This window comes from Salvelinus namaycush, chromosome 20 (genome assembly GCF_016432855.1).
Source record: "Salvelinus namaycush isolate Seneca chromosome 20, SaNama_1.0, whole genome shotgun sequence".
Taxonomy (NCBI): domain Eukaryota; kingdom Metazoa; phylum Chordata; class Actinopteri; order Salmoniformes; family Salmonidae; genus Salvelinus; species Salvelinus namaycush.
This window is the reverse complement of record NC_052326.1, coordinates 43,005,487-43,028,798: the sequence shown is the minus strand read 5'-3', so window position 1 is coordinate 43,028,798 and position 23,312 is coordinate 43,005,487. Positions and strand designations below refer to the sequence as shown.

Here is a 23,312-nt window from a genome sequence, read left to right as displayed (position 1 = left end):
CAATGACATACCTAGGGTTGCTTTACAGGGTAAGAGCTGGTGAGGAAGGAGTAGATCCAGTAAATATTGTAAGTGAACATTTAAGAACTCAGTACTATGCTGTCTTGAATATAGTCACTGATGTATCTAAGGACCCTAAAACAGGTGGCAGTGCAAAAAGAGCAACGGATCATTTATCCTTATACACAATGGAGTTGCTGGCCATACCCTTGGCTGCTGAGTGGGTGGATGAGGTAAGGCTAGACAGGGTAGTCATCTGCTCTGACTCATGTGCAGCACTGATGAGCTTAAAGTCCTTTGTGTCTCGGAGCATAAAGGATGTATTGTATGAGATTTTGCAGTGCCTGTTTAGGGTGAGACAGATGGGGGTATTTGTGAGGTTAAGAACAGTGGTTCAAACAGATGGTAAGAGTTGTAGAACAGGAAGGGAAAGGGAAGACACCTGTATAAGATCAAGGAAAAAGTGGGGGCAAGGAGGTCCTCAGGTTGACAGAGAGGGGAAGCAAGTGTAATTACTAGGCTGAGACTGGGACACACAAGGCTCAACAGTATTGAAATTGGTAGGAAAACATCTGACTAGGAGGTGTGATCACTCTCAGGAGGAGATGGAGACAATATGCAGAAAGAGAGGCTTCTGTGCAAGGCAGAGATCAACATGCGAGCTGTATAAGTGAGAGAGAGAAAACATGCCCAGAGAAAGAGGGACAAGAAACAGATCCAGAGAGAGAAGGACAGCGAACAGATCCAGAGTGAGAGGGACAACAAACAGATCCAGAGAGAGAGGGACAACAAACAGATCCAGAGAGAGAGGGACAACAGATCCAGAGAGAGAGGGACAACAAACAGATCCAGAGAGGGAGGGACAACAAACAGATCCAGAGAGGGAGGGACAACAAACAGATCCAGAGAGGGAGGGTCAACAAACAGATCCAGAGAGAGAGGGTCAACAAACAGATCCAGAGAGGGAGGGACAACAAACAGATCCAGAGAGGGAGGGACAACAAACAGATCCAGAGAGGGAGGGACAACAAACAGATCCAGAGAGGGAGGGACAACAAACAGATCCAGAGAGGGAGGGACAACAAACAGATCCAGAGTGAGAGGGACAACAAACAGATCCAGAGAGAGAGGGACAACAAACAGATCCAGAGAGGGAGGGCCAACAAACAGATGCAGAGAGAGAGGGACAACAAACTGATCCAGACAGGGAGGGACAACAAACAGATCCAGAGAGAGAGGGACAACAAACAGATCCAGAGAGGGAGGGACAACAAACAGATCCCGAGAGAGAGGGAGGGACAACAAACAGATCCAGACAGGGAGGGACAACAAACAGATCCAGAGAGAGAGGGACAACAAACAGATCCAGAGAGGGAGGGACAACAAACAGATCCAGAGAGAGAGGGACAACAAGAGAGGGACAACCAGAGAGGGAGGGACAACAAACAGAGAGGGAGGGACAACAAACAGATCCAGAGAGGGAGGGATGCAGAGGGTGAGGGACAACACACAGATCCAGAGAGAGAGGGACAACAAACAGATCCAGAGAGGGAGGGACAACAAACAGATCCAGAGAGGGAGGGACAACAAACAGATCCAGAGAGGGAGGGACAACAAACAGATCCAGAGAGAGAGGGACAACAAACAGATCCAGAGAGGGAGGGACAACAAACAGGTCCAGAGAGAGAGGGACAACAAACAGATCCAGAGAGAGAGGGACAACAAACAGATCCAGAGAGAGAGGGACAACAAACAGATCCAGAGAGAGAGGGACAACAAACAGATCCAGAGAGGGAGGGACAACAAACAGATCCAGAGAGAGAGGGACAACAAACAGATCCAGACAGGGAGGGACAACAAACAGATCCAGAGAGGGAGGGACAACAAACAGATCCAGAGAGAGAGGGACAACAAACAGATCCAGACAGGGAGGGACAACAAACAGATCCAGAGAGAGAGGGACAACAAACAGATCCAGAGAGAGAAGGACAACAAACAGATCCAGAGAGCGAGGGACAACAAACAGATCCAGAGAGAGAGGGACAACAAGAGAGGGACAACCAGAGAGGGAGGGACAACAAACAGAGAGGGAGGGACAACAAACAGATCCAGAGAGGGAGGGATGCAGAGGGAGAGGGACAACAAACAGATCCAGAGAGAGAGGGACAACAAACAGATCCAGAGAGGGAGGGACAACAAACAGATCCAGAGAGGGAGGGACAACAAACAGATCCAGAGAGGGAGGGACAACAAACAGATCCAGAGAGGGAGGGACAACAAACAGATCCAGGGAGGGAGGGACAACAAACAGATCCAGAGAGGGAGGGACAACAAACAGATCCAGAGAGGGAGGGACAACAAACAGAGAGGGAGGGACAACAAACAGATCCAGAGAGGGAGGGATGCAGAGGGTGAGGGACAACACACAGATCCAGAGAGAGAGGGACAACAAACAGATCCAGAGAGGGAGGGACAACAAACAGATCCAGAGAGGGAGGGACAACAAACAGATCCAGAGAGGGAGGGACAACAAACAGATCCAGAGAGAGAGGGACAACAAACAGATCCAGAGAGGGAGGGACAACAAACAGGTCCAGAGAGAGAGGGACAACAAACAGATCCAGAGAGAGAGGGACAACAAACAGATCCAGAGAGAGAGGGACAACAAACAGATCCAGAGAGAGAGGGACAACAAACAGATCCAGAGAGGGAGGGACAACAAACAGATCCAGAGAGAGAGGGACAACAAACAGATCCAGACAGGGAGGGACAACAAACAGATCCAGAGAGGGAGGGACAACAAACAGATCCAGAGAGAGAGGGACAACAAACAGATCCAGACAGGGAGGGACAACAAACAGATCCAGAGAGAGAGGGACAACAAACAGATCCAGAGAGAGAAGGACAACAAACAGATCCAGAGAGCGAGGGACAACAAACAGATCCAGAGAGAGAGGGACAACAAGAGAGGGACAACCAGAGAGGGAGGGACAACAAACAGAGAGGGAGGGACAACAAACAGATCCAGAGAGGGAGGGATGCAGAGGGAGAGGGACAACAAACAGATCCAGAGAGAGAGGGACAACAAACAGATCCAGAGAGGGAGGGACAACAAACAGATCCAGAGAGGGAGGGACAACAAACAGATCCAGAGAGGGAGGGACAACAAACAGATCCAGAGAGGGAGGGACAACAAACAGATCCAGGGAGGGAGGGACAACAAACAGATCCAGAGAGGGAGGGACAACAAACAGATCCAGAGAGGGAGGGACAACAAACAGATCCAGAGAGGGAGTGACAACAAACAGATCCAGAGAGAGAGGGACAACAAACAGATCCAGAGAGGGAGGGACAACAAACAGGTCCAGAGAGGGAGGGACAACAAACAGATCCAGAGAGAGAGGGACAACAAGAGAGGGACAACCAGAGAGGGAGGGACAACAAACAGAGAGGGAGGGACAACAAACAGATCCAGAGAGGGAGAGGGACAACAAACAGATCCAGAGAGAGAGGGACAACAAACAGATCCAGAGAGAGAGGGACAACAAACCGATCCAGAGAGAGAGGGACAACAAACAGATCCAGAGAGAGAGGGACAACAAACCGATCCAGAGAGAGAGGGACAACAAACAGATCCAGAGAGAGAGGGACAACAAACAGATCCAGAGAGGGAGGGACAACAAACAGATCCAGAGAGAGAGACACAACAAACAGATCCAGAGAGGGAGGGACAACAAACAGATCCAGAGAGAGAGACACAACAAACAGATCCAGAGAGGGAGGGACAACAAACAGGTCCAGAGAGGGAGGGACAACAAACCAATCTAGAGAGGGAGGGACAACAAACAGGTCCAGAGAGGGAGGGACAACAAACAGATCCAGAGAAAGAAAATAATCAAGCCGCTGCAGCAACTCCTTCCAGAAATGAGAGCGATTTAGGTGACAAAGACACTGGGTCCAGACAAGTGAAGCTGAATAGCTCCCCACACTAAAGTTTTGGTACACAGAAAAGGGCATTTCAGCACTGCTGGCTTGAGAAATGCAATTGGGTAGAGTACTCTGTCCACAAAAACGCAGCTTTCTGCTTTCCATGTAGAGTTTTTGGCAAAAACATTACATTTGATTCTTTTGTTAGTAATGGCTGCAAAAATTTGAAAAAAGCTTTGTTGATCTTCGGTAAACATGAGATGGCACAAACACAGAGAGACAGTGTTGTGGCATGGCAAAGCTACCAGGCAACTAGCAGTCATGGGAACATTGCTCAGATTTTAACATCTGCCTATGCTAGTGATATTGCAGAGAGAAGGGGAGTATCTGAGGAGAATTGTTGCGGTCACCTCAGTGTTAGGAAGACAGGGACTCTCTTTCATGCCAATGATGGATCTAGTGAAAGCACAAATAGAGGGAACTTTATTGATTGTATGTAGCTTTTGAAGTTTGACCCTTCCCTGCAAAGGTACAATACTCCATTAAATGTGACGTATCTCTCTCCAGAATCTCAGAATGACATGATTGAATGCAGTGCTCAAGAGATTACGGACACCATAGTCTCTAAGATGTCAAAGTCTGGAATGTATGCCATTATGGTGGATGAAGCCAGGGATGGGCAGTCTGAACAGTTGGCTCTGTGTGTTAGGTATGTGACAGAGGGGACAGTTAAGGAGCTTAATTTGGCGTTGTGTCATACTTGCAGGGCTATTGTGGAGACTGCTGAGTTTTTCAGTTTCTTGGAGAATGTGTATTTGTTTTTCAGTCATGATGGTGCAGATGTCATGAGTGGGTCCAAAGGAGGTGTGCAGCACATTTCAGAGTGCTGCATCCGGAGGCTATTTATATACATTGATATGCTCATGAGCTTAATTTGGTGTTGTGTCATACTTGCAGGGCTATTCCAGAGGCTGCTGAGTTTTTCAGTTTCTTGGAGAATGTGTATTCGTTTTTCAGTACATCCCTAGTTAACCACCACAAGTTCAAAGAAGCTCAGTCCAAACTTGGAATAGCATCAGCTGAACTTGTACAGCTCTCAAACACTCGCTGGGCATGCCAGCTGCGGTCTATGAATGCAGTCCTTGAAACTTGAACTGCTATTTTTGATTGTCTGTCTGCCATTCTATACCCCATGGCTGTTGGTCTGAGAGCAAAGCTTCATAAGTTCTCCACCATGTATTTGCTACTGATGTTTCAGTCCCTTTCTATAAGTCCCTCCCTTTTTCAACTGTAGACCTGGCAGAAGCTTGTTTCGGGCAAAAACAAGCTGTATGTGACACACTGATAGGCAAATGCACAGATGCATTTGCCATAGAACAGTACAAAAAAGTATGAATGTATGTACTTGTAAGTCGCTCTGGATAAGAGTGTCTGCTAAATGACTTAAATGTAAATGTAACTTTATGACAGACCCTAAACACTCTGTGAAATTCACAATATTCCAGAGGCAGATGCAGCAAGAAAGCGCAAACAAAGGAAAATGGGAGATTTTGTGGTGGAGACCTCCTGGGTTTAGGGACAGAATTGTCATGTTCCCAAACAATGAAAACAGAGTTGCTGCTCCCCTACTTGGACAGGATGGTTTGTGAGCTTGACCAGCGATACAGGCATGCAGCCCCAACTCAAAAAACTTCCTAGATACATCATGCTTAACTGAGTTTGCCAAGCACCACAGTATTGATGTTAAAACAGAAGAGATGTTGGTGGCCAGAAACTTCCTTGCCCGGAAAAGAGAGGCTGTGCATAACCTCCTGGATGATGATATGTTTCCTTCTCGGAAGGAAATCATTCAGGTTGCCCTCACAATTATTGTGAGCATCTGCTCCTGTGAAAGGTCCTTCAGTGCACTGCGCCGGCTGCACTCCTGGTTGCGTAAGACAATGGGTCAGAAAAGGCTTGCAAGTCTTGCAGCCATGTCAATTGAGGGTGAAGTGCTTGGGCCACCAAGCCACAATAGTGTCATTGACCGCTTTGCCACCTTTAAAAATAGGTACACTTTGATGCGTCCACCCACAAAATAAGCATCAAAAGAGAGAAGCAGGAGGAGCAGTTCTGTAATATAGGTTGTAATATTTGTTTGGGATCTTACTTTGTTGTCAGATTTTATTCCTAATTATTTTTCAGTCATATTAGATCAGTGATCTAATATGACTTACTTAAATTCTATCCAAATAAAGAAAATAAAGTCCACTCTGTCCCCATCCATCCAACACCAACAAAAGGAACAAAAATGTCTGTACTATGTAGCCAAAATACTTTTGGGATTTTATTTTGAAAGAGAGAAAGAGAGAGAATTGAGAAGACATATTATACCATTAGAAAAAAATATTTATTTAAGTTTCACCCTTTTGTTAATTGTTGCTAAAAATTAACCCAATAATTCAGATACCTGTCTCACACAAACTATGAGACAGGTATACTTTTAGCCAACCTTGACCAAATACAACCTTATTTTGATAGATTTTACACCTGTTGTTACTCTAAAAATACATGATGCAAAGACGTTTTGGGGGCTTTAAAAAGAAAATCTGGGGGAGTATGCCCAGACCCCCCTAAAAGAGGCTTAGCCCCCCTATCCATGAATTTCTAGTGACATCCCTGATCAGAAGTATCCGGTGCGAGAGAGGCGGATTTAGGTTGCCAGGGTCAGAGTTGTACAGAAGGTGTCATATGCTGAGGCACTGAAGAAAGTACAGGAAGATGGGTCAAGGGGGAGGGATCCTGAGAGGCCAGTACAGTACAGGGCCTACGAATTAAATGTGCTTCAGTAAGGTTGGCTTTTTAGCGTTCATTGCCATGGTTATCAACTGTACAGTAGGAATGGAATGCAAATCACAGAAAATATTTGTTTTTGCGGCAGCAGCAGAGAAGTACTTTGGGTTACGAGATTTTACTGCTGCATTGCAGGGGGTGTTGAATGGTGTGTCCCATCGCCTGGTGTAGGATTTCGATGGGGTTAAAATAGTGGAATGTGGTGGTGTTTTTTAAATAAGTGTAGGGTCAATAGTTAGCAGGGTCATTTTTCATTTCGTTTTTCCCATTTTTGTATCACAAAGTGTAATGGATTGTATTATCCGGTCCAGTTGGTGGCGATAATGTAACATTATATTAAATGCCAACCGCCGTTAAGCACCGAATAATAAGAAGAAGTCAGTGGACGAGGGACCAGGAAGCTTTAGCCACAGCTAGCTAGCCAGTCAGCTAAGACTAACACCCTGATATCAAACATGCTTGCTGATAGTCAATTTTTAAATCTACGAAATAGATTTAAGAAAGACGCTGAACTTCTCATGCAAAGGGTTTCAGCAGGTGACAGCAACGAAAAGAGTAAGTCAACGGTATACTTTATCCATGAACATTCCTTCGTTTGCTGCCCTCAGTTGCTAGCACAAAGAACTGAATTTCAAAAATAGTAAACGTATCAATGAATGAGACGTAAATAACTTATTTGGTCTGTGTCGTTGCTTATCATTCAATTTCTTATTGCTATTAATATAAAGTTAACTAGCTAGCTTGCTAAATTTGAGGCTTTACGCCTCTACAGAACTGTAAGGAAAATCCTATAGTTAACGTCAGCTAACGTTAATGATTGTCTCGAATGTAACGTTAGCTACATTTCTGCCTGCATTTATTTTACAGCTGGCACTTGAAGTATGGGCTGATATAGCCATCAAACAGGAGGTGCAGTAGGCAGATTTGACAACAGAACACTTGTCTTAACTTTTGGGCTTAAACTGGGCAGTATGCCACTGATTGTTGATTGTTGATTGTCTTCAAAAGCTGTGTCAGCACTGCAGCAACACGATAGTTTCAGACTATACTTCTGTACTGGATACTTAACCCAGTGTCTCCCTAAACCGATATGCCTTAAGTGACCGATTCAGACTTAGGAAATGTACACCTTTCCTAAGCGCTTCTCAGTAGTTGGTATTCAGACTTACCTTCTTCTTCTTTAAGATTTTATGTCATACTACACCTATTGGTGTATTGCCGCCCCCTACTGTACGGGGTATTGAAGCAAAAAATATTCCATTGCAGGAAGAGGGGGTTGACCCGACAATATACAAAAAATTTATCAAAATCCATGACACCCCTTCAACCACAGTTCACATCACATCCCTAAACAGGCTCAGGTGCCTGTGAGGATGGAGCATTCATCAACAGGATTACTTGTAATGCCTCTGTAAAATCGCTGAGTTCCCTAAAAAAAACGTAGCCGTACTCACAATGATGCCTATTTCCGATGTCCTCTTTGTTTGCGCTGTGTAGTTCATAACCAATGCAATTAAAGTCCACCTTAACATGCAACATGTCAGGATCCCTCTGTTGACAAGGAATATTATCTAATGTCTCTACTCCTACTACCATTAGTTCTTCAACTTCACTCCTTTCTTCCATTCTTCTCACCGCCTCCACATAGGAGACATGCGGGAAAGCCCTTATACTTACCACCTCAGTCTTCTTCACCCTAACATGTTCCACGACCACAATTGCAGCATTTAGGCTCAGTTGGCATGCGATACCTCTCCCGTCTACATACAGTTGATACATTACCAAATATTTTGCATTTATAACACTGCATGGGTTTGGGCACGAAGGCTCTCACAGGGTATCTCATAAAACCCAAATACATGTGAGAAGGAAGAGACTCTTCATCAAAAAACTATAGAATGGACCATGCGGGTCGGTCGGTGTGCATCAACCACTTGATGCAATTCTTCACGTATATCCTTTGCTTTTACTTCTAGTGCCACCCCAGAGAAAACACCCTTGATAGGCGCCCTGCTTCGAAGATTCACATGCGACACAATCCAATCTGATATATTTTCTTGAGGCCCAGAGTACACTCCTTCTGTCTCATAGATACACAAAAAATGTAAATAATTACTCTGATCAACAACCTGTTTATAGATACTTCAATCAGATCTCACAGGTAACAACATTGATCCAAAACCCTTACTCCGACTGAAAAATAATCAGAACTAGGTTTGGATTTACTAGATTCCACTACCACTTTACTTCTCTTATTTCTTTTTGCATTCGCCACTGTAATCCAATCCTCACTCTCATCTCCAGTCGACAAGCCATCGGATTCAAACAAACATCACCTTCTGCCAATTTCCTGCTGCTCCCAGTATTGGTCCCTTCTTCCCTCTTCAGACTTACCTTATGCAAGTGTGTAATGGGATTTGCAGGTGTGGGTCCCTTGCTTGTGCTGAATAAATTTAATTAAACTCTCGTGGAGTTTTTATTCAGTAGTGTTTTAAGTACATTTATCTAAGCCATCCATTTCAATTTGGTGTACCTTTTTTAATTAGAATTTTCTCGACAGACTCCGTAGAATATATGGAGAGAACGGTTCAGAATATTAGGGATCAATGAAAGAAAGCCATGTAAATACACACATATTGGTCTCCTTTTCAGCACCAATTGGTAGATTGAAAAATACTCTCTTGTATATTTTTTGGAGAGCCTTTACGCACAAAATATATTGGTGAATCAAACATAGTTGTTTGATTCATCCTGAAAGTTGCCATGTTCAATTGTTTAATCCATGAAATATTGGAAGGTGAGGAAAGTGTACAATAGGGGTTGAACAGTAGTCCTATAAAGCTACCCTAACAATCCTCACTAATCATGGAACTGTGATGACAACGATCCAGTCGTCATGAATAGTGCTCCAGGTTTAAACTGCTACATATGGTCTGCGTTCCATAATGTTTCAAATAGGCTACATGTCCCAAATGATTTCACAACTTGTAATACGTTAGTCTATGATCTACTTTTGCTCGCGATCATCAGGAACAACCACAGGAACGTGACAGGAAAGAAAGGTAAATTATGTAATGGAATTATGGAAACTAACACTAAAGTCAGTGACATTTATAAATGTATGTGGTTATAACTGACGGTGGCTACCGATAGTGGCTAATATTTAACACGATACAAAAATACAGTGAAAAGTCTGGGCATATAATTAAAACATTCTAGAAGTCATAAGTCAACTCGGTAGGTTTGGCACTATACTGTCATTTGTGCATGGCTAAAGAAACCGAAAAGTTCTCGGGCAAAAAAAAAAGAAGAAAAAGAAAACAGACATAAACAAAAAAAGTTCTGGGACACTGTAAAGTCCATGGAGAATGAGAGCACCTCTTCCCAGCTGCTCACTGCACCGAGGCTAGGAAACACTGTCACCACCGATAAATCTACGATAATCGAGAATTTCAATAAGCATTTTTCTACGGCTGGCCATACTTTCCACCTGGCTACCCTTACCCCGGTCAACAGCTCTGCACCCCCAACAGCAACTTGCCCAAGCCTCCCCATTTCTCCTTCACCCAAATCCAGATTGCAGCTCTATCAGAACATCAGCTAAATCTGGACCCCTACAAATCAGCTGAGCTAGACAATCTGGACCCTTTCTTTCTAAAAATGATCTGCCGCAATTGTTGCAACCCCTATTACTAGCCTGTTCAAGCTCTCTTTCGTATCGTCTGAGATCCCTAAAGATTGGAAAGCTGCCGCGGTCATCCCCCTCTTCAAAGGGGGAGACACTCTAGACCCAAACTGTTATAGACCTATATCCATCCTGCCCTGCCTTTCTCTAAAGTCTTCAAAAGCCAAGTTAACAAACAGATCACCGACGATTTCAAATCCCACCGTACCTTCTCCGCTATGCAATCTGGTTTCCGAGCTGGTCATGGGTGCACCTCAGCCAAGCTCAAGGTCCTAAATGATATCATAACCGCCATTGATAAAATACAATACTGTGCAGCCGTCTTCATCGACCTGGCCAAGGCTTTCGACTCTGTCAATCACCCTATTCTTATTGTCAGACTCAATAGCCTTGGTTTCTCAAATGACTGCCTCGCCTGGTTCACAAACTACTTCTCAGATAGAGTCCAGTGTGTCAAATCGGAGGGCCTGTTGTCCGGACCTCTGGCAGTCTCTGTGGGGGTGCCACAGGGTTCAATTCTCGGGCCGACTCTTTTCTCTGTATACGTCAATGATGTCGCTCTTGCTGCTGTTGATTCTCTGATCCATCTCTATGCAGACGACACCATTCTGTATACTTCTGGCCCTTCTTTGGACATTGTGTTAACAAACCTCCAGACGAGCTTCAGTGCCATACAACACTCCTTCCGTGGCCTCCAACTGCTCTTAAATGCAAATAAAACTAAAAGCATGCTCTTCAACTGATCGCTGCCTGCACCTGCCCGCCCGTCTAGCATCACTACTCTGGACGGCTCTGACTTAGAATATGTGGACAACTACAAATACCTAGGTGTTTGGCTAGACTGTAAACTCTCCTTCCAGACTCACATTAAGCATCTCTAATCCAAAATTAAATCTAGATTCGGCTTCTTATTTCGCAAAAGCATCCTTCACTCATGCTGCCAAACATACCTTCGTAACACTGACTATCCTACCCATCCTTGACTTCGGCGATGTCATTTACAAAATGGCCTCCAACACTCTACTCAGCAAACTGGATGTAGTCTATCACAGTGCCATCTGTTTTGTCACCAAAGCCCCATATACTACCCACCACTGTGACCTGTATGCTCTCGTTGGCTGGCCCTCACTTCATATTCGTTGCCAAACCCACTGGCTCCAGGTCATCTATAAGTCTTTGCTAGGTGAAGCCCCTCCTTATCTCAGCTGACTGGTCTCCATAGCAGCACCCACCCATAGCATGCGCTCCAGCAGGTATATTTCACTGGGTATCTCCAAAGCCAACTCCCAATTGGCTGCCTTTCCTTCCAGTTCTCTGCTGCCAATGACTGGAAAGAATTGCAAAAATCACTGAAGCTGGAGACTCATATCTTCCTTACTAACTTTAAGCATCAGCTGTCAGAGCAGCTTACCGATCATTGCACCTGTACACAGCCCATCTGTAAATAGCCCACCCAACTACCTCATCCCCATATTGTTGTTTATTTTTTTGCTCCTTTGCACCCCAGTATCTCTACTTGCACATGCATCTTCTGCACATCTTCTGCACATGTGAAGGTCGAGAGCCAAGCATCCTCCGAAACACGACCCCGCCAAGCCGCACTGCTTCTTGACACACTGCTTGCTTAACCCGGAAGCCAGCCGGACCAATGTGTCGGAGGAAACACCGTACCCTTGCGACAAAAGTTAGCATGCATGCGCCCGGCCGCCACAAGGAGTCGCTAGAAAGCAAAGGGTCAAGGATAAACCGTCCCCTAACCAGAACGATGCTGGGCCAATTGTGTGCCGCCTCATGGGTGTCGCTGCCGGCTGTGACAGATGGGATCGAACCCGGATCTGTAGTGATGCTTCTCCCACTTGGGAGGCCCGTAGCATGCTATTCTCATTCTTAAGTTCAAGGTCAGAATATGCGTAGGGAGAAAAGTGCATAAAAAGGGAATTACGTTCCATTTACTGTATGTGCGCTTAACTCGTCGGAGTGCCCCCCTAAAAGAAACAGCAGACTCATCATTGGCTGGCTGGATGATCCAGTCCAGGCTATTCTTTTACGCTGACAATATTTTTTGCTAAATTATTAATGTGAAATATTTACTCCTTTTTCATACTATTAAATTACCTTTTAAATTGCTATTTTAATTGTCTAGTAATCTGACAGCTGCAGCTTGGTGGGTCTGATTTCAACTAGAGTACATTTTTGTAAATTAGAGATGAATAAATAGGCTTTTTAAAAAGTATGTTTATAGCATGAGGGGCAGTTTAATACTGAAATGTATTGAACCTTAAAAGGTGCGGCGGATTGGGCACCTTCTGTTCTCATATTCTGGTGTAAATTCTATCAGGTTTCATAGCCTCTTTGTACACTTTTGTCTTGTTGCATTAGTGGTGATCAGGTCTTTGGCAGGCAGACAATATTCAGTATTTAACTCAATGATGCGGATTAGTAGGCTGTAGCTATCATCATACATAGGCCTAGCTAGATTGTGTAGCGCCCTTCAACAAATCCCAAAACATTAAAATGTGTGGGAGCAAATAATCACACACGGTCTCTAGGCCTTTTGTGTTTCTTTTGAAATGAAAAATCTACTCATTGTGAACAAGTGATGATTTAGGACCAGGCCTACTGCATTCCCAATGACCATGGAATTTTGTCTCAAACTTGCAGGTCAAGAAGAGAAAGATGCCAAACCACTTCCTCGGATCAACCGCCATTCCGTCTTCTGGATTGTGGCTTCTGTCGGATTGACTTACTATTTCGACTTCCTCCACGTCATCACGGAGAATGGCGATATCAGAAGGTGTTGTAATGATGAAAAAACCTTTTGTACTCAAACTAATCCAGCTAAATTGAAGATAAAAGGGGACAAGTGTGTGTGTGTATAGGTCTTTGCAGTAGGTAATCTGTGATTAGTAATCAAAAGGGGTCGTCAGCCTGGATCCAGAATGGATAATTTTATTTTATTGTAGTCTTGAATTGCTCCTATTGAAGTGAATTCCACTGGCCAGAAAATAACTAACATTCTGTTTGGTCTTAGGTTACTAAAGGGTAGATTGGTCACTGTAATTGGAAAAGTACCAAATATTGTGCGTATTTGTTCCTTTTTGGTTAGGCAGGTTTTTATTCATGCAGGATTATCTATTATCTGCTTGCAGAAAAGTATTTATGATGGCATTTCATGAAAGAACCAAACCACAAGTTCCTGTCATATATTTGCTGCTTTTGTGCTTTGTTTTGTATTGTTTTCCAGCTGGTGGTTCAATGTTGGTGTGATACTGCTGGGAATATGCCTAGCTTTGGCCATGTTTTGCATTGTATACCTGGAGTGGTTTAAGGGAATACAGCACTATGATCATGAGTACCCTGCTATTCCCCCTATCACCACAGCAGCCTTCCTCGCTGCGTCATGCAGGTAATACATGGATACATGCTAACACATTCATAGACGCTAACTACAGCAGCCTTCCTCGCTGCGTCATGCAGGTAATACATGGATACATGCTAACACATTCATAGACGCTAACTACAGCAGCCTTCCTCGCTGCGTCATGCAGGTAATACATGGATACATGCTAACACATTCATAGACGCTAACTACAGCAGCCTTCCTCGCTGCGTCATGCAGGTAATACATGGATACATGCTAACACATTCATAGACGCTAACTACAGCAGCCTTCCTCGCTGCGTCATGCAGGTAATACATGGATACATGCTAACACATTCATAGACGCTAACTACAGCAGCCTTCCTCGCTGCGTCATGCAGGTAATACATGGATACATGCTAACACATTCATAGACGCTAACTACAGCAGCCTTCCTCGCTGCGTCATGCAGGTAATACATGGATACATGCTAACACATTCATAGACGCTAACTACAGCAGCCTTCCTCGCTGCGTCATGCAGGTAATACATGGATACATGCTAACACATTCATAGACGCTAACTACAGCAGCCTTCCTCGCTGCGTCATGCAGGTAATACATGGATACATGCTAACACATTCATAGACGCTAACTACAGCAGCCTTCCTCGCTGCGTCATGCAGGTAATACATGGATACATGCTAACACATTCATAGACGCTAACTACAGCGCCTTCAGAAAGTATTCACGCCCCTTGACTTTTTCCACATGTTGTTACAGCCTAAATTGAAAATGTATTAAATTGAGATTGTGTGTCACTGGCCTAGACACAATACCCTATATTGTTAAAGTGGAATTTTTGTTGACATTTTTACAAATTAATACAAAAGGGAAAGCTGAAATGTCTTTAGTCAATAAGCATTCAACCCTGAATAAATTCAGGAGAAAAATGTATAAGTTAACATGATTTTTGAATGACTACCTCGTCTATGTACCCCACACATACAATTATCTGTAAGATCCCTCAGTCGAGAAGTGCATTTCAAACACAGATTCAACCACAAAGATCAGGGAGGTTTTCCAATGCCTCGCTAAGAAGAGCACCTATTGGTAGATGGGTAAAAATAATAATAAAGCAGACATTGAATATCCCTTTGAGGATGGTGAAGTTATTAATTACACTTTGGATGGTGTATCAATACACCCAGTCACTGTAAAGATACAGGCATCGTCCCTAACTCAGTTGCCAGAGAGGAATGTATCAGGGATTTCACAATGAGGCCAATGGGGATTTTAAAACAGTTACAGAGTTTAATGGCTGTGATAGGAGAAAACTGAGGATGGATCAACAACATTGTAGTTACATCACAATACTATCTTAAATGACAGAGTGAAAAGATGGAAGCCTGTACAGAATAAAATATTCCAAAACATGCATCCTGTTTGCAATATGTCACTAAAGTAAAACTGTCAAAAATGTGGCAAAGAAATTAGCTTCATGTTCTGAATACAAAGCGTCAGGTTTGGGGCAAATCCAATACAACACATCACTGAGTACCACTCTTCATATTTTCAAGCATGGTGGTGGCTGCATCATGTTATGGGAATGCTTTTCATCTGCAAAGACTAGGGAGTTTTTTGGGGGGGGATAAAAAGAAACAGAATAGAGCTAAGCACAGGCAAATCCTAGAAAACCTGGTTCAGTCTGCTTTCCAAGAGACACTGGCAGACATTCACCTTCCAGCAGGACAACCTAAAACACAAGGCCAAATATACGCTGGAGTTGCTTACCAAAACGACAATGAATGCTCCTTCGTGGCCTAAAAAAATCTAATGCAAGACTTGAGAATGGCTGTCAGTAAATGTTAGAATCACTTTTTTCAGAGAATACAGTTGTGAGTCTTTCTGGATAAGTCTCGAGGAGCTTGAATAATTTTTTAAAATAATAATGTGCAAATATTGTACAATCCAGGTGTGCAAAGCTCTTAGACTTATCCAGAAAGACTCACAGCTGTAATCGCTGCCAAAAGTGATTCTAACATTTATTGATTGACTCAGGGGTGTGAACACTTAGAAATTAGATATTTCTGTATTTCATTTTCAAAAAATTTCAAAAAACATGTTTTCATTTTCAAAAAATTTCAAAAAACATGTTTTCATTTTGTCATTATAGTAAAATACTTTGTCACCTGGTAAAATAAGACATCTGGGGTTTTGTGTGTAGATGGGCGAGAAAAAAAATCAATTTAATAAATATTTTTATTCCAGCTGTAACATAATTCTTAATAGCCACTACTCTTAAACCTTTGGATGCAGTCTACCATAGCGGCCTTTGCTTTATCACAAGTGATGTTTTAATACGCATCACTGCATTCCATATCAAAAGGTTGGCCAGTCCTCTTTAAAATCCCGTAGATCACTTCATTGCTGCCTTTTTGTTTACACCGCTCTACAAGCTTCCGACTTACCTAACTTCATTGTTAAATTGTAAGAGCATGAAATACCAAACCCGTTCACAGGGTTGGTTAACTCTTTCTCTAGTCTCCACTGACTCTTTCTCTAGTCTCCACTGAACTAGGTAAATCTGGTTTTAGTTTAAACACTTCACATTTTTGGAATCACAAGGGCAGTTTAAAACCCTGATGAGAAATGAGTTCACCGAGGTGTGCAATTGTTTTGATTGACTTTAATAATTTGTTTGATGCCTGTGATGTTTGGTTTTCTTATGTACTTGTTATTTTACTTTATGTCCTCAACACACCATTGAAAATAAGTCAAGGGGTATGGATACTTTCTGAAAGCACTGTACCTTTAACGCCTATTGACAATAGTATCTTCTGGCCGGTGGAGTTTTGTTAAGACCCCCGGCGCTCGTTCTGAACATTAAAACACATTGCTTGCGGTACGGTTTTGGAAACATAAAGAACGTAACTTTCATGTCAGTGATAAATCATTTTCAAAAAACAAAAGGTTACGTTACACACCTTTTAATAGGTTGAGGGATAGTGTTCCCGCACGGCAATATCTCCAGGTTACAGCGCTTGTTTACGGAAGACAAACAAGACATAGGCGGCTGCCTGTGCTAATGAACTATCTAGGGTGCTCCGAACACCTGTGAGCGTAACTGTGGGAAGTTCATCAACTGGAGGCACACAGCTTGTGGATCTGTGTAAAGCTGCTACAGAAAGTGTATCTTTTTTATTTGGAAGATTCTTTCTCATTGATATGAAAGATAAAGGGGCATATGCAAACAATGATTATTGACGCTTCTAAACGTTAAAACACAGCGCTGGAATTGTAGCTCACACGCAGCCAACTGTGGGTGACGCTAACCGCTGAAAACCCTACTGATAATAAGGGTTTTAGAGGTAATATCTAGCTAATTACATAATGCTTTCGGTTAGTAAGTTGTAAGCCTGTTTTACAATCTCTCCAATGCAGAATGTTCTTGATCTCAAGCACATTTGTTTTTTCTTCTCCCCAGTTTTAATATAGCACTGTGGCCTGTGTGGTCGTTCCTCACCCCCGTCCTCCTGTTTACCCAGTTCATGGGAGTTGTTATGCTCATATCAATGCTTGGGTGAGATGTTAAGGTAAGATGCCAACATTTAAATAAAGATGCTCTTATGAACCAACAATATAGATTGTGTAAGAATTGTTATTATAAACAATATTGTTAATTGTTAAATCCCACTACCTTCTATCTCTCCATAATGCAAATCCAGATGGAATAAAACATGTTTGAATCCTATGAATCTCAATGTAGTTTTATTATGTAAGAATTGGTATTGTTAGTATTTGTTAATTCCAATACTTATCCCTAATTTCAAAATGATATTATTATACTGAACAAAAATATAAACGCAACATGTAAAGTGTTGGTCACATGTTTCATGAGCTGAAATAAAAGATCCCATACATTTTCCATATGCAATAAAAGCTTATTTCTCAAATTTTGTGCACATATTTGGTTATATCTCAGTTAGTGAGCATTTCTCCTTTGCCAAGATAATCCATCCATCTGACATCAAGAAGCTGATTAAACAGCATGATCATTACACAGGTGCACCTTGTGCTAGTGACAATAAAAGGCCACTAAAATATTTTGTCACAAAAGTTTTGTCACAACACAATGTCTCGTTTTGATTTTGAGGGAGTGTGCAATTGGCATGCTGACTGCAGGAATGTCCACCAGAGCTGTTGCCAGAGAATGTAATGTTAATTTCTTTACTATACTTTATTTTAAAGAATTTGGCAGTACTTCTAACCGGCCTCACAACTGCAGACCACATGTAACCATGCCAGCCCAGGACCTCCACATCCGGCCTCTTCACCTGCGGGATTGTCTGAGACCAGCCACCTAGACAACTGATGAAACTGTGGAGTATTTATTTTTGTAATAAAGCCCTTGTGTGGGGAAAACTCATTCTGATTGGGTGGGACCTGGCTCCTCAAGTGTGTGGGCCGATGCCCTCCCAGGCCCACCCGTAGCTGCACCCCTGCCCAGTCGTGAAATCCATTGATTAGGGACAAATTCATTTCAATTGAATGATTTCCTTATATGAACTGTAACTCAGTAAAATTGTTGAAATTGTACCATGTTGCGTTCATATGTTTGTTCAGAGAGCTTAAGTATCAATAATAACTTAAGTACCTACTTCGGAATGCAATTATTTTTGTATATTTTACAGTACTAAAGCCTCAACATAAAGTGAATGACTACACTTTGACTGATTTAAAAAAAAAAACATGCATATATTATATTTAATTAATTAACAAAGCATTTTAAGTGCTTTAATAGTTTTTGTATATGTTTTTGAATAAATGTTTGGTTTTCTTGGTGATTCAGAAAGCTTTTGTGCTATGAACAGTGTAAATGTGTCTGCTTAAATTCTGTAAAATATTTTTACAACTTTTTGTTATATAAGTGCATTGTTGCTAATGTCAACCTTGTTTTCCTCTATTGTTGGCAAAAAGACTAACCTTCAAAGTCATTGATATGAATTAAAGTCTCTTTCTTTGGTAACATTGTGTTTATAATGGGTCTGAACAAACTTCTTTCCCACCAGTGGTGTTTCCACCAAACTGATTTATTGTGGATTTTTTAACCTTTATTTAACTAGTCAAGTCAGTTAAGAACAAATTATTTTTTTCAATGACGGCCTAGGAACAGTGACTGCCTTGTTCAATGACTGCCTTGTTCAGGGGCAGAATGACAGATTGGTACCTTGTCAGCTCGGGGATTCAAACTTGCAACCTTTCGGTTACTAGCCCAACGCTCTAACCACTAGGCTACCCTGCTACCCTGCCGCCTTTTTATCATTAAAAATCAGTGCGTGTCAAGGTAGTGCACACAAAATGTACTTTGACGCCTAAGTTTTCATATAGGCTTACTGAACAAACATCTAAAGTTCAATGTGTTTCCATTGCATTTTCAAATCAAGCGATAGTTTTGTCACACAAATGTGCGTTAAATAGCAAATGTGCCTCCTCCTGGCACATGCGATCTAACCAACAGTTAGCATATACAGTGTGGGTAGGCTAGTCTACATGATGAGATTATTATGGATAAAAGCGATAATATTTTTATTTGTCGAACTGCAGTCAAGCATCGATCATCATGTCACCAGAATAAGACCCTCGGAATGGAGCATCAAGATCACCATGCACTTTGGTGGGAGGTTCCCTGAGGATCCTTTAGGATAATATAAGGTTAAAAAAGGAACCTTTAAAGGGAAACTGCACCATTTTTCAACTTCATATTCATCACCAGCACCACCCCAACATCAACATACTGTATGTGAAAATGGTGTCTTTCTATTTGTACTAAAAAATATAGAGGAAGATCAGTGTTTCCAATTATGTGCATTGTGATTTTGACCAATTGTGAGTAGGCATTACCTACTAATTGTCTACTAATTGGTTGTTGATGTATAAACTCAGCAAAAAAGAAACATACTCTCACTGTCAACTGCGTTTATTTTCAGCAAACTTAACATGTGTAAATATTTATATGAACTTAACAAGATTCAACAACTGAGACATAAAATGAACAAGTTCCACAGACATGTGACTAACAGAAATGGAATAATGTGTCCCTGAACAAAGGGGGGGTCAAAATCAAAAGTAACAGTCAGTATCTGGTGTGGCCACAAGCTGCATTAAGTACTGCAGTGCATCTCCTCATGAACTGCACCAGATTTGCCAGTTCTTGCTGTGAGATGTTACCCCGCTCTTCCACCAAGGCACCTGCAAGTTCCCGGACATTTCTGGGAGGAATGGCCCTAGCCCTCACCCTCCGATCCAACAGGACCCATACATGCTCAATAGGATTGAGATGGCCATTGCAGAACACTGACATTCCTGTCTTGCAGGAATTCACACACAGGACGAGCAGTATGGCTGGTGGCATTGTCATGCTGGAGGGTCATGTCAGGATGAGCATTGTGACATGTTTAATTGAAACAGGTATAGGAGACATTTTTTAAAGACCGACAACATTTTTATCTGTTCGACATGGGTGGATTTTTCTTTGGTCGAACTTTCTTCATTGTGACATATGCTAATGGTAATGGTGTTTATTTTATATAAATGTCGATTGCCGAATGTACGTGGGGCACATGATGTCACGAGTAACTATACAACTCCATTTCACATGTATTTTTAAATTCCTACTGCTTGCAACATAAAACATTTTCAACTATAAAAAGAATGTTTCTGCAGGACAAGGATTGTCCTGACTTTCTAGAATGCCTGAATTGCTTCGCCTTGCTTTTTCTGGTTGGCAAGTTTCACCATCCAATTTCAGATCTGAAGGAGAATGGAGAGGAGAGGAACCAGGCTCTGAGGGGTGGCCAGTCCTCTTCTGGCTTTGTTTTTTTCCATTTACCTTTCTGTGTTTTATCATTTTCCTTCAATTCACAAGAAGCTGAATGTCTCAGCGGAGAAAGCAGGCGAGTGAGCGAAACGGCGCCTCTCTGTCTCTGTCTCTGTATGTGTCTCTGTCTCTGTATGTGTCTCTGTCTCTGTCTCTGTATGTGTCTCTGTCTCTGTCTCTGTCTCTGTCTCTGTATGTGTCTCTGTCTCTGTATGTGTCTCTGTCTCTGTCTCTGTCTCTGTATGTGTCTCTGTCTCTGTCTCTGTATGTGTCTCTGTCTCTGTATGTGTCTCTGTCTCTGTCTCTGTCTCTGTCTCTGTCTCTGTATGTGTCTCTGTCTCTGTCTCTGTCTCTGTCTCTGTCTCTGTCTCTGTATGTGTCTCTGTCTCTGTCTCTGTCTCTGTCTCTGTCTCTGTATGTGTCTCTGTCTCTGTCTCTGTCTCTGTATGTGTCTCTGTCTCTGTCTCTGTCTCTGTATGTGTCTCTGTCTCTGTCTCTGTATGTGTCTCTGTCTCTGTCTCTGTCTCTGTCTCTGTATGTGTCTCTGTCTCTGTCTCTGTCTCTGTATGTGTCTCTGTCTCTGTCTCTGTCTCTGTATGTGTCTCTGTCTCTGTCTCTGTCTCTGTCTCTGTCTCTGTCTCTGTATGTGTCTCTGTCTCTGTCTCTGTCTCTGTATGTGTCTCTGTCTCTGTCTCTGTATGTGTCTCTGTCTCTGTATGTGTCTCTGTCTCTGTCTCTGTCTCTGTCTCTGTATGTGTCTCTGTCTCTGTCTCTGTCTCTGTCTCTGTCTCTGTATGTGTCTCTGTCTCTGTCTCTGTCTCTGTCTCTGTCTCTGTCTCTGTATGTGTCTCTGTCTCTGTCTCTGTCTCTGTCTCTGTCTCTGTATGTGTCTCTGTATGTGTCTCTGTCTCTGTCTCTGTATGTGTCTCTGTCTCTGTCTCTGTCTCTGTCTCTGTATGTGTCTCTGTCTCTGTCTCTGTCTCTGTCTCTGTCTCTGTATGTGTCTCTGTCTCTGTCTCTGTCTCTGTATGTGTCTCTGTATGTGTCTCTGTCTCTGTATGTGTCTCTGTCTCTGTCTCTGTCTCTGTCTCTGTATGTGTCTCTGTATGTGTAGGCCATTTATCTGATGCTGTCTGGTGAAAAAGAGTAGGACATTTTTGCTGCCCATAGAAGTGAATGCAAGGGAAGCCAGCAAGCATTTGGCCTCCTTTGATTAAAAAAATGAATAAAATAATAGCCAACCAGCGTAGAGCTAAACTTAATGAGGTCAACTTTGAATGGTCCTGACTCACCAAAAAAATGTGTCAACAGAAGCCAGTTTGTATTTCGCTTCCCTCCAATCATATCACATAAGAGCAATACACAATTAACAAAAACAGCTTGAATTGTTGCATCTTGTTGTGTTGTTGTCCTCCGGTGGTAAGCTAGCTTGCTAAAAATTGCCTTTTCCTAAATTAGCCATGGATGGAGATAGGGATTTGGACTTGTGCTTTTACTTTATTCTCAGTACTTGCCAATGATTATAATGGCGATTCTGATCCAATCATAAATTCATACATTGTGCCACTGGCATGAGAAGATGGTAGTTCAATATGTAGCTAGATGTAGAACGCTAATGTTAAGTAGCTAACGTTGCCCATGAAAGGAAGTTAGGCTAGCGAGCAAGCATTTTAGCCAGGTAGCCTAGGACAACAAAAAATAAAAGGGTGTATAGTGTGACAGAGTCATAGACCGTTTCATCAACATGAGAGAGAGGAGGATGGCATTGAAGTTTCTCTACAAGTAGGGTGAGTCAACATGTTTTTCTACTTGCAAGCACATAAACAGAAATCAGAACTATAAACAGCCACATATTTATCTTACATCGATTGGACTAAATTGTTTTTGTTATCTTTTAGATGTCACTGTATTAGACTAAGAATAGGTGATTTTATGATGTTGAAATATTGAAGTTGAAATGGTGCTGGAGTAGTGGAGGCAGCTCCTGATTTCTTTGAGGCTTGTGATAACTGTGATTCTAAATCATTCGTTTTTTGTAGTCCAAAACATTAATTAACTTGTTTGACGTTGCTGTAGGTCATGTAACATGCAATGTGCTTTGTGGTCACAGGCAGAGAAACCTGGTTGCAGTCTGCTGTTCAGCAATTTTATTCCACTCGTTGTACTCCATGTCATTTGCCAAAGACATGGTAAATGACCAGGACTAACTTTTTGGCAAATGACAGGAGTGGCAAGGAGGGTAATGTTAGCTAAAACGACTTGTAACCATGCTACAGGAGGAGGGTTATAGGTTGAACGTGGACGTGTATCGCACTTTGAAACCCACGCCCACCGTGACATATAGTACCTCCCACCAGGCAAAATACTGTGAAAAGAGTGTCCCATAATAAAAGGGAAGGTGCCTCTCGCTCCCATAACACACGTTTTCTGGAGACTTGTGGGCAGAGATCTGATGAAATCGCGCGCTGTATGCGCTTTCGGTAGCCTGTTTGCATCCAGACTGAGGAGAAATACGCAGACTATCCACCCACGTCCTGTGGTCAACCAGATCTGATCACAATCAGAACACAATGGGACTTTTGTGCGTCTAGACTTGTCTTTTCTATGCGATATTCGTATCCTGATAGCG

The 23,312-nt window shown here is 42.6% G+C and overlaps 1 protein-coding gene across 1 annotated transcript; it reads left to right on the top strand.

Annotated features, from left to right (window-relative positions):
- The first annotated feature begins 7,151 nt into the window (after positions 1-7,151).
- Positions 7,152-18,809, top strand: LOC120064638 (transmembrane protein 128-like). The gene is made up of 5 exons (XM_039015265.1): positions 7,152-7,314; positions 13,106-13,238; positions 13,689-13,850; positions 17,291-17,399; positions 18,055-18,809. The coding sequence occupies exons 1-4, from the start codon at positions 7,215-7,217 to the stop codon at positions 17,388-17,390; spliced, it is 495 nt and encodes a 164-aa protein (XP_038871193.1). The 5' UTR covers positions 7,152-7,214; the 3' UTR covers positions 17,391-17,399; positions 18,055-18,809.
- Positions 18,810-23,312: the final 4,503 nt, after the last annotated feature.